The sequence below is a fragment of the Oncorhynchus masou genome, chromosome 9 (assembly GCF_036934945.1).
Source record: "Oncorhynchus masou masou isolate Uvic2021 chromosome 9, UVic_Omas_1.1, whole genome shotgun sequence".
Lineage (NCBI taxonomy): Eukaryota > Metazoa > Chordata > Actinopteri > Salmoniformes > Salmonidae > Oncorhynchus > Oncorhynchus masou.
The window spans coordinates 80,436,043-80,448,786 of NC_088220.1; the positions used below are offsets into that span (position 1 = coordinate 80,436,043).

Below are 12,744 nucleotides of genomic sequence, written 5' to 3' on the forward strand. Positions count from 1 at the left end.
TTCCTCTCTCTCTCCCTCCATCTCTCCATACCCTTTAACTGTATGTACAATGCTATTTCAGGTTGACATACGGATCAACTTCTACTACATATAAAATAGATCGTCCAATCAGCGGGTTAGGCTAATATGAAACGTTCCTATGACAACAGTAATGTACTGTACTAATCCACATTAAACACGTATGATACGACTATATATGGCAAGAACAGGGGAATCCCAGCTCACATAGCAGATACAACTCCCTTTCATAGCAACTCTCCTCCTCAACATGTCTCCTTTTCGTTCTCCTCTTCCTCCCGCTCTTCCTCCTTTCATTCAAAATGGCTGCCAGATGGGAGCAAAGTTAAGGCAACAGACAGTCTGACACAGAGGGAGAGGAGGGGTGAGCAGGGAGGGGCTGCTACTCCTTGTTGCTAGGAGACAATCATCTTCCTTCCCTTGTTTCTTCCCAGTGTTGGGAGGTTGGGGGGAGAGAAGGGGGAGTTCGTCCCAGTGTTGGGAGGTAGGGGGAGAGAAGGGGGAGTTCTTCCCAGTGCTGGGAGTTAGGGGGAGAGAAGGGGGAGTTCTTCCCAGTGGTGGGAGAGAAGGGGGAGTTATATGGTTCAAAGGTTAGAGGTAAAGCCCAGTTCAAAGTTCAGTCACTCAGGTCTGCAGGGCAGCGCTGTGCAGTCCGTCTGTCTGTCACACCAGTGTGATCTCCACCTCCTCAGTCTTCTCTGCTTTTTTGCGAGGTTTCTGCTTGGGGGGCGGGGGGGCTGCACGGACCTATGGAGCGGGAGAGAGAGAGGGAGGGAGGGGGGCATTAAACACATATCTGATCTACATGTAGTAATGACTTTAAATCCACACGGCTTCTCCCAATACTGGCCTTGATCTACGCCTGGTGAAAGGTTGAGTATTTGGGGTGGCTTACAGGTCGTAGTTTGCTAGGGCCTCCGTCGGGAGTGAACTCTGGAGACACTGGACTCAGAGCAGAACTATGATCTGATGAGAGAGACAGAGAGAAGGGGACAGAGACAGAGAGAAGGGGACAGAGAGAGAAGGGGACAGAGACAGAGAGAAGGGGACAGAGACAGAGAGAAGGGGACAGAGACAGAGAGAAGGGGACAGAGACAGAGAGAAGGGGACAGAGACAGAGAAGGGGACAGAGACAGAGAAGGGGACAGAGACAGAGAAGGGGACAGAGACAGAGAGACAAAATGAGACAGAAAGAGAGAGGGAGGCAGATAAAGACAGGCATAACCCCTGTGAGAGATGTACTCATTTTACAGTCTTACCGACTGTATATAATTGTCATGTTACTCTTTCTTACATGTGTAAAAACAAAACCCAGCATTGGTCGCTCTCTTACTGTGAGTGGGTCCCTTGTACGTTGAGGGAGGCGGCTTGTGTTCCCCGTTGACAGAGGGTGAGCGAGGGAGGGGCGGAGGGGTGGGGGTGTCTGGGGTGGCATAGGGGCTACACGGGGGCTGATCATACAGAGGGAGGGGTGGCAGGGAGGAGGGCAACCTCGTCGATGGAGAGATCTGGAAGGGGGAGGAAAGATACAAAGATGGAAAGAAGGAGACAAACAGAAAGAGAGAGACATTTAGGGGTTAGAGGACAGTGTCAATCCTCTTTCACAGATTCTGCATACCGAGACGTATTCATAACCATTGAAAACACAGTCTCCATATCATCGTTCTCCAGGCCGACAGACAGGAAGTGAGCCAGGCGACAAACGTTTAGCACTCAGTCCAAACCAAGATAACAGAGCTGTTATTCTCAGAGGACTGGAGTAGTTCTAATCACACTTATCTACAGTAAACAACTCCTGTTAAACTCCAGGAAGGATATGACCACTCCTAAACCAATCACAGAACTAGACATAACAGCCAAACAGACACATCAATGGACGCCATGTTTCATCGTGGACCCAAATACACTACATGACCAGAGGTATGTGGACACCTGTTCATCGAACATCTCATTCCAAACTCATGGGCATTAATAAGGAGTTGGTCCCCCCCTTTGCTGTTAAAACAGCCTCCACTCTTCTGGGAAGATGTTCCACTAGATGCTGGAACATTGCTGCAGGGACATACTTCCATTCAGCCACAAGAGCATTAGTGAGGTCAGGCACTAATGTTGGGTGATTAAGCCTGGCTAATAGTCGGCCTTACAATTCTTCCCCAAAGGTGTTCGATGGGGTTGAGGTCAGGACTCTGTGCAGGCCAGTAAGTTCTTCCACACCTATCTCAACAAGCCATTTCCTTATGGACCTCGCTTTGTGCACGGGGGTTTTGTCATGCTGTAGCCACAGAGTTAGAAGCACAGAATCAACTAGAATGTCATTGTATGCTGTAGCATTAAGATTCCCCCTTTACAGGAACTAAGGGGTCTAGCCCGAACCACGAAAAACAGCCCCAGACCATTATTCCTCCTCCACCAAACTTTACAGTTGGCACAATGCATTGGGGCAGGTAGCGTTCTTATGGCATCCGCCAAACCCAGAATTGTCCATCGCATTGCCAGATGGTGATTCGTCACCCCAGAGAACGTGTTTCCACTGCTTCAGAGTCCAATGGCAACGAGCTTTAAAACCAGTCCAATGCATGTCATTTCACATGGTGATCTTAGGCTTGTGTGCGGCTGCTCGGCCATGAAAACCCGCAGCTCCCAACAAATAGTTATTCTGCTGACGTTGCTTCCAGAGTCTGGAACTCGGTAGTGAGTGTTGCAACTGAGGACCGATGATTTTTACGCTCTTCAGCACTCGGCAGTCCCGTTCTGTGAACTTGAGTGGCCTACCACTTTGCGGATGAACCGTTGTTGCTCCTAGATGTTTCCACTTCACAATAACAGCACTTAAAGTTGACCGGGGCAGCTCTAGGAGGGCAGAAATTTGACGAATTGACTTGTTGGAAAGGTGGCATCCTATGACGCTGTCACGTTGAAAGTCACTGAGCTCTTCAGTAAGGCCATTCTCCTGACAATGTTTGTCTATGGAGGTTGCATGGCTTTGGGCTCAATTTTATACACCTGTCAGCAACGGGTCTGGCTGAAATAGCCGAATCCACTAATTTGAAGGGGTGTCCACATACTTATGTAAATATAGTGTATGACAGGGTGTCCACTTACTTATGTAAATATAGTGTATGACAGGGTGTCCACTTACTTATGTAAATATAGTGTATGACAGGGTGTCCACATACTTATGTAAATATAGTGTATGCCCTTGAATGAGTAGGTGTGCCCAAAATTTTTGACTGGTACTGTAGCTGTGTGTATGCGTGCGTGCATTTGTGTGTGTGTGTTTCTGCTCTCAAGTGGGTGCGTGTGTTTACAAGTGTGTGTGCTCCATTCTCTCCGCTCTCCGTCAGGTCCTCCACCAGTACAGAAGGGAAAACTCCCACTCGTCCGTTAAACTCTCCCTCCCAGAAGCCATCGTCAGTTTGGGTGTCTCTGTTGAGTAGACGGATGACAGCCCCCTCTGGGAAGGACAGCTCCTCATCCGCCTGGCCCGCGTAGTCATACAACGCCCTCACAAAACTCACTGGGGAGAGGGACAGCGGGGGAGGAGGGAGAGGGACAGTGGGGGAGGAGGGAGAGGGACAGTGGGGGAGGAGGGAGAGGGACAGTGGGGGGAGGGGGAGAGGGACAGTGGGGGAGGGGGAGAGGGACAGCGGGGGAGGGGGACAGTGGGGACGGGGGGGGGGAGAGAGAGGGACAGCGGGGGAGGGGGAGAGGTACAGAGGGGGAGGGGGAGAGGGACAGCGGGGGCGCAGGGAGAGGGACAGCGGGGGGGAGAGGGACAGGGGGGAGAGGGACAGCGGGGGAGGAGGGAGAGGGACAGGGGGAGGGGGAGCAGGGGGGAGAGGGACAGAGGGGGAGGGGGGGGGGGAGCAGGGACAGCGGGGGAGCGGGGGGAGGGGACAGGGGGAGGGGGAGAGGGACAGGGCGCAGAGAGGGGGGACAGCGGGGGGAGGGGGACAGTGGGGACAGGGGGGGGAGAGAGGGGACAGCGGGGGAGGAGAGAGAGGGACAGCGGGGGAGGGGGCAGAGGGACAGGGGGGGGGGGAGAGGGAGCAGGGGGAGAGGGACAGCGGGGGAGGGGAGAGGGACAGAGGGGGAGGGGGAGAGGGGGAGCAGGGCGCAGAGAGAGGGACAGTGGGGGAGGAGAGAGGGACAGAGGGGGAGGGGGCAGCGGGGGAGGGGGGGGGAGGGACAGCGGGGGAGGGGGAGGGGGAGAGGGGGGGAAGAGGGACAGCGGGGGGGAGAGGGACAGAGGGGGAGGGGGACAGCGGGGGAGGGGGAGAGGGACAGGGGGGAGGGTGGGGAGAGAGAGAGGGTTATCACTTAATTTTGGAACAATCAATGAGGCTTGAACCTATTGAAGTGAGTTAACACACTGGGTTCAGACGTTTACTATTGAGGTGAGTTAACACACTGGGTTCAGATGTTTACTATTGAGGTGAGTTAAACACACACTATTGAGGTGAGTTCAGACGTTTACTATTGAGGTGAGTTAACACACTGGGTTCAGACGTTTACTATTGAGGTGAGTTAACACACTGGGTTCAGACGTTTACTATTGAGGTGAGTTAACACACACGTTTACTATTGAGGTGAGTTAACACACTGGGGTTATTGAGGTGAGTTAACACACTGGGTTCAGACGTTTACTATTGAGGTGAGTTAACACACTGGGTTCACGTTTACTATTGAGGTGAGTTAACACACTGGGTTCAGACGTTTACTATTGAGGTCAGTTAACACACTGGGTTCAGACGTTTACTATTGAGGTGAGTTAACACACTGGGTTCAGACGTTTACTATTGAGGTGAGTTAACACACTGGGTTCAGACGTTTACTATTGAGGTGAGTTAACACACTGGGTTCAGATGTTTTCTATTGAGGTGAGTTAACACACTGGGTTCAGGCGTTTACTATTGAGGTGAGTTAACACACTGGGTTCAGACGTTTACTATTGAGGTGAGTTAACACACTGGGTGCAGACGTTTACTATTGAGGTGAGTTAACACACTGGGTTCAGACGTTTACTATTGAGGTGAGTTAACACACTGGGTGGTTTACTATTGAGGTGAGTTAACACACTGGGTTCAGACGTTTACTATTGAGGTGAGTTAACACACTGGGTTCAGACGTTTACTATTGAGGTGAGTTAACACACTGGGTTCAGACGTTTACTATTGAGGTGAGTTAACACACTGGGTGCAGACGTTTACTATTGAGGTGAGTTAACACACTGGGTTCAGACGTTTACTATTGAGGTGAGTTAACACACTGGGTTCAGACGTTTACTATTGAGGTGAGTTAACACACTGGGTTCAGACGTTTACTATTGAGGTGAGTTAACACACTGGGTTCAGACGTTTACTATTGAGGTGAGTTAACACACTGGGTTCAGACGTTTACTATTGAGGTGAGTTAACACACTGGGTGCAGACGTTTACTATTGAGGTGAGTTAACACACTGGGTGGTTTACTATTGAGGTGAGTTAACACACTGGGTTCAGACGTTTACTATTGAGGTGAGTTAACACACTGGGTTCAGACGTTTACTATTGAGGTGAGTTAACACACTGGGTTCAGACGTTTACTATTGAGGTGAGTTAACACACTGGGTGCAGACGTTTACTATTGAGGTGAGTTAACACACTGGGTTCAGACGTTTACTATTGAGCTGAGTTAACACACTGGGTTCAGACGTTTACTATTGAGGTGAGTTAACACACTGGGTTCAGACGTTTACTATTGAGGTGAGTTAACACACTGGGTTCAGACGTTTACTATTGAGGTGAGTTAACACACTGGGTGCAGACGTTTACTATTGAGGTGAGTTAACACACTGGGTGCAGACGTTTACTATTGAGGTGAGTTAACACACTGGGTTCTGACGTTTACTATTGAGGTGAGTTAACACGCTGGGTTCAGACGTTTACTATTGAGGTGAGTTAACACGCTGGGTGCAGACGTTTACTATTGAGGTGAGTTAACACGCTGGGTTCAGACGTTTACTATTGAGGTGAGTTAACACGCTGGGTTCAGACGTTTACTATTGAGGTGAGTTAACACACTGGGTGGTTTACTATTGAGGTGAGTTAACACACTGGGTGCAGACGTTTACTATTGAGGTGAGTTAACACACTGGGTTCAGACGTTTACTATTGAGGTGAGTTAACACACACTGGGTTCAGACGTTTACTATTGAGGTGAGTTAACACGCTGGGTGCAGACGTTTACTATTGAGGTGAGTTAACACGCTGGGTTCAGACGTTTACTATTGAGGTGAGTTAACACACTGGGTGCAGACGTTTACTATTGAGGTGAGTTAACACACTGGGTGCAGACGTTTACTATTGAGGTGAGTTAACACACTGGGTTCAGACGTTTACTATTGAGGTGAGTTAACACACTGGGTTCAGACGTTTACTATTGAGGTGAGTTAACACACTGGGTTCAGACGTTTACTATTGAGGTGAGTTAACACACTGGGTTCAGACGTTTACTATTGAGGTGAGTTAACACACTGGGTTCAGACGTTTACTATTGAGGTGAGTTAACACGCTGGGTTCTGACGTTTACTATTGAGGTGAGTTAACACGCTGGGTTCAGACGTTTACTATTGAGGTGAGTTAACACGCTGGGTGCAGACGTTTACTATTGAGGTGAGTTAACACGCTGGGTTCAGACGTTTACTATTGAGGTGAGTTAACACGCTGGGTTCAGACGTTTACTATTGAGGTGAGTTAACACACTGGGTGGTTTACTATTGAGGTGAGTTAACACACTGGGTGCAGACGTTTACTATTGAGGTGAGTTAACACACTGGGTTCAGACGTTTACTATTGAGGTGAGTTAACACACACTGGGTTCAGACGTTTACTATTGAGGTGAGTTAACACGCTGGGTGCAGACGTTTACTATTGAGGTGAGTTAACACGCTGGGTTCAGACGTTTACTATTGAGGTGAGTTAACACACTGGGTGCAGACGTTTACTATTGAGGTGAGTTAACACACTGGGTTCAGACGTTTACTATTGAGGTGAGTTAACACACTGGGTTCAGACGTTTACTATTGAGGTGAGTTAACACACTGGGTTCAGACGTTTACTATTGAGGTGAGTTAACACACTGGGTTCAGACGTTTACTATTGAGGTGAGTTAACACACTGGGTTCAGACGTTTACTATTGAGGTGAGTTAACACACTGGGTTCAGACGTTTACTATTGAGGTGAGTTAACACACTGGGTTCAGACGTTTACTATTGAGGTGAGTTAACACACACTGGGTTCAGACGTTTACTATTGAGGTGAGTTAACACACACTGGGTGCAGACGTTTACTATTGAGGTGAGTTAACACACTGGGTTCAGACGTTTACTATTGAGGTGAGTTAACACACTGGGTTCAGACGTTTACTATTGAGGTGAGTTAACACACTGGGTGGTTTACTATTGAGGTGAGTTAACACACTGGGTTCAGACGTTTACTATTGAGGTGAGTTAACACACTGGGTGCAGACGTTTACTATTGAGGTGAGTTAACACACTGGGTGCAGACGTTTACTATTGAGGTGAGTTAACACACACTGGGTGCAGACGTTTACTATTGAGGTGAGTTAACACACACTGGGTTCAGACGTTTACTATTGAGGTGAGTTAACACACACTGGGTGCAGACGTTTACTATTGAGGTGAGTTAACACACACTGGGTTCAGACGTTTACTATTGAGGTGAGTTAACACACACTGGGTTCAGACGTTTACTATTGAGGTGAGTTAACACACACTGGGTTCAGACGTTTACTATTGAGGTGAGTTAACACACACTGGGTTCAGACGTTTACTATTGAGGTGAGTTAACACACACTGGGTTCAGACGTTTACTATTGAGGTGAGTTAACACACACTGGGTTCAGACGTTTACTATTGAGGTGAGTTAACACACACTGGGTTCAGACGTTTACTATTGAGGTGAGTTAACACACACTGGGTTCAGACGTTTACTATTGAGGTGAGTTAACACACACTGGGTTCAGACGTTTACTATTGAGGTGAGTTAACACACACTGGGTTCAGACGTTTACTATTGAGGTGAGTTAACACACACTGGGTTCAGACGTTTACTATTGAGGTGAGTTAACACACACTGGGTTCAGACGTTTACTATTGAGGTGAGTTAACACACACTGGGTTCAGACGTTTACTATTGAGGTGAGTTAACACACACTGGGTTCAGACGTTTACTATTGAGGTGAGTTAACACACTGGGTGCAGACGTTTACTATTGAGGTGAGTTAACACACTGGGTTCAGACGTTTACTATTGAGGTGAGTTAACACACTGGGTTCAGACGTTTACTATTGAGGTGAGTTAACACACTGGGTGCAGACGTTTACTATTGAGGTGAGTTAACACACTGGGTTCAGACGTTTACTATTGAGGTGAGTTAACACACTGGGTTCAGACGTTTACTATTGAGGTGAGTTAACACACTGGGTGGTTTACTATTGAGGTGAGTTAACACACTGGGTTCAGACGTTTACTATTGAGGTGAGTTAACACACTGGGTGCAGACGTTTACTATTGAGGTGAGTTAACACACTGGGTGCAGACGTTTACTATTGAGGTGAGTTAACACACACTGGGTGCAGACGTTTACTATTGAGGTGAGTTAACACACACTGGGTTCAGACGTTTACTATTGAGGTGAGTTAACACACACTGGGTGCAGACGTTTACTATTGAGGTGAGTTAAACACACTGGGTTCAGACGTTTACTATTGAGGTGAGTTAACACACACTGGGTTCAGACGTTTACTATTGAGGTGAGTTAACACACACTGGGTGCAGACGTTTACTATTGAGGTGAGTTAACACACTGGGTTCAGACGTTTACTATTGAGGTGAGTTAACACACTGGGTTCAGACGTTTACTATTGAGGTGAGTTAACACACTGGGTGGTTTACTATTGAGGTGAGTTAACACACTGGGTTCAGACGTTTACTATTGAGGTGAGTTAACACACTGGGTGCAGACGTTTACTATTGAGGTGAGTTAACACACTGGGTGCAGACGTTTACTATTGAGGTGAGTTAACACACACTGGGTGCAGACGTTTACTATTGAGGTGAGTTAACACACACTGGGTTCAGACGTTTACTATTGAGGTGAGTTAACACACACTGGGTGCAGACGTTTACTATTGAGGTGAGTTAACACACACTGGGTTCAGACGTTTACTATTGAGGTGAGTTAACACACACTGGGTTCAGACGTTTACTATTGAGGTGAGTTAACACACACTGGGTTCAGACGTTTACTATTGAGGTGAGTTAACACACACTGGGTTCAGACGTTTACTATTGAGGTGAGTTAACACACACTGGGTTCAGACGTTTACTATTGAGGTGAGTTAACACACACTGGGTTCAGACGTTTACTATTGAGGTGAGTTAACACACACTGGGTTCAGACGTTTACTATTGAGGTGAGTTAACACACACTGGGTTCAGACGTTTACTATTGAGGTGAGTTAACACACACTGGGTTCAGACGTTTACTATTGAGGTGAGTTAACACACACTGGGTTCAGACGTTTACTATTGAGGTGAGTTAACACACACTGGGTTCAGGCGTTTACTATTGAGGTGAGTTAACACACACTGGGTTCAGACGTTTACTATTGAGGTGAGTTAACACACACTGGGTTCAGACGTTTACTATTGAGGTGAGTTAACACACTGGGTGCAGACGTTTACTATTGAGGTGAGTTAACACACTGGGTTCAGACGTTTACTATTGAGGTGAGTTAACACACTGGGTTCAGACGTTTACTATTGAGGTGAGTTAACACACTGGGTGCAGACGTTTACTATTGAGGTGAGTTAACACACTGGGTTCAGACGTTTACTATTGAGGTGAGTTAACACACTGGGTTCAGACGTTTACTATTGAGGTGAGTTAACACACTGGGTGGTTTACTATTGAGGTGAGTTAACACACTGGGTTCAGACGTTTACTATTGAGGTGAGTTAACACACTGGGTGCAGACGTTTACTATTGAGGTGAGTTAACACACTGGGTGCAGACGTTTACTATTGAGGTGAGTTAACACACACTGGGTGCAGACGTTTACTATTGAGGTGAGTTAACACACACTGGGTTCAGACGTTTACTATTGAGGTGAGTTAACACACACTGGGTGCAGACGTTTACTATTGAGGTGAGTTAACACACACTGGGTTCAGACGTTTACTATTGAGGTGAGTTAACACACACTGGGTTCAGACGTTTACTATTGAGGTGAGTTAACACACACTGGGTTCAGACGTTTACTATTGAGGTGAGTTAACACACACTGGGTTCAGACGTTTACTATTGAGGTGAGTTAACACACACTGGGTTCAGACGTTTACTATTGAGGTGAGTTAACACACACTGGGTTCAGACGTTTACTATTGAGGTGAGTTAACACACACTGGGTTCAGACGTTTACTATTGAGGTGAGTTAACACACACTGGGTTCAGACGTTTACTATTGAGGTGAGTTAACACACACTGGGTTCAGACGTTTACTATTGAGGTGAGTTAACACACACTGGGTTCAGACGTTTACTATTGAGGTGAGTTAACACACACTGGGTTCAGACGTTTACTATTGAGGTGAGTTAACACACACTGGGTTCAGACGTTTACTATTGAGGTGAGTTAACACACTGGGTTCAGACGTTTACTATTGAGGTGAGTTAACACACTGGGTGCAGACGTTTACTATTGAGGTGAGTTAACACACTGGGTGCAGACGTTTACTATTGAGGTGAGTTAACACACTGGGTTCAGACGTTTACTATTGAGGTGAGTTAACACACTGGGTGCAGACGTTTACTATTGAGGTGAGTTAACACACTGGGTTCAGACGTTTACTATTGAGGTGAGTTAACACACTGGGTTCAGACGTTTACTATTGAGGTGAGTTAACACACTGGGTGCAGACGTTTACTATTGAGGTGAGTTAACACACTGGGTTCAGACGTTTACTATTGAGGTGAGTTAACACACTGGGTTCAGACGTTTACTATTGAGGTGAGTTAACACACTGGGTTCAGACGTTTACTATTGAGGTGAGTTAACACACTGGGTTCAGACGTTTACTATTGAGGTGAGTTAACACACTGGGTGGTTTACTATTGAGGTGAGTTAACACACTGGGTTCAGACATTTACTATTGAGGTGAGTTAACACACTGGGTTCAGACATTTACTATTGAGGTGAGTTAACACACTGGGTTCAGACGTTTACTATTGAGGTGAGTTAACACACTGGGTTCAGACGTTTACTATTGAGGTGAGTTAACACACTGGGTTCAGACGTTTACTATTGAGGTGAGTTAACACACTGGGTGCAGACGTTTACTATTGAGGTGAGTTAACACACTGGGTTCAGACGTTTACTATTGAGGTGAGTTAACACACTGGGTTCTGTTTCCATCATTGTCTTGATATGACAACAAAGTTGAAAATGTTTCTATAGTCTTTGAGTGTTTATATTTGCCTAGTTTTTGTGAATGTGTGTGTAGGGGTGTACACGTGTGTGTAATGGTGTGTGTGTGTAGGGGTGTACATGTGTGTGTAATGGTGTGTGTGTGTAGGGGTGTACATGTGTGTGTAATGGTGTGTGTGTGTAGGGGTGTACATGTGTGTGTAATGGTGTGTGTGTGTAGGGGTGTACATGTGTGTGTAATGGTGTGTGTGTGTAGGGGTGTACACGTGTGTGTAATGGTGTGTGTGTGTAGGGGTGTACATGTGTGTGTAATGGTGTGTGTGTGTAGGGGTGTACATGTGTGTGTAATGTGTGTGTGTGTGTAGGGGTGTACATGTGTGTGTAATGGTGTGTGTGTAATGGTGTGTGTGTGTAGGGGTGTACATGTGTGTGTAATGGTGTGTGTGTGTAGGGGTGTACATGTGTGTGTAATGGTGTGTGTGTAATGGTGTGTGTGTGTAGGGGTGTACATGTGTGTGTAATGGTGTGTGTGTGTAGGGGTGTACATGTGTGTGTAATGGTATGTGTGTGTAGGGGTGTACATGTGTAGTGGTGTGTACATGTGTAGTTTTGTGTACATGTGTGTGTAATGGTGTGGGTGTGTAGTGGTGTGTACATGTGTAGTTTTGTGTACATGTGTGTGTAATGGTGTGGGTGTGTAGTGGTGTGTACATGTGTGTGTGCGTTCTTACAGCTGGCGTCTCCGTTGATGCTGCCAGTGTGTATCTCTGGCTCGGTGGAGTTGGAGGAGGTGTGTGAACGTGTGTCCAGGGCAGAGAGAGACTGGAGCATGCTCAGTAGGCTGTTAGAGGTGGGGAACTGAAGATACTTCTCTGGGACGTAGCCAATCAGCCCCCTCTTGTTCCTTGCCTGAAACAACCAATTACACAACAGGATGTTAAGACCGTTAACTAATTACAGAGCTCTGTGTTAAAGGACAACCCTGGTCAAGCAATGAAAGAGGACGATATTACACTGTGTTTACTGTCTGATTGCTGTTATTACCTTGACCCAGTCCTCCATGTCTCCATCCTCTATCACCTCCAACATCTCATGCTCCTCTATACTCAACTCATCTGGCTGAGACGCCTGGAGACAGAGACAGAGAGACAGACAGGGAGAGAGACAGACAGGGAGAGAGACAGACAGGGAGAGAGACAGACAGGGAGAGAGACAGACAGGGAGAGAGACAGACAG

At 47.0% G+C, this 12,744-nt stretch overlaps 1 protein-coding gene across 1 annotated transcript in view; it reads right to left on the bottom strand.

Moving 5' to 3' along the window:
- LOC135545102 (F-BAR and double SH3 domains protein 2-like) overlaps nt 1–12,744 on the bottom strand; it is a 64,200-nt gene continuing 51,456 nt past the window's right edge. Inside the window, exons 13-18 of the mRNA XM_064972742.1 lie at nt 12,553–12,636; nt 12,240–12,417; nt 3,327–3,535; nt 1,352–1,526; nt 914–984; nt 1–765 (exon numbers count right to left, since the gene is read on the bottom strand). Coding sequence (XP_064828814.1) covers nt 682–765; nt 914–984; nt 1,352–1,526; nt 3,327–3,535; nt 12,240–12,417; nt 12,553–12,636 — 801 coding nt within the window. The 3' untranslated portion in view covers nt 1–681. The remainder of the gene's footprint in view (nt 766–913; nt 985–1,351; nt 1,527–3,326; nt 3,536–12,239; nt 12,418–12,552; nt 12,637–12,744) is intronic.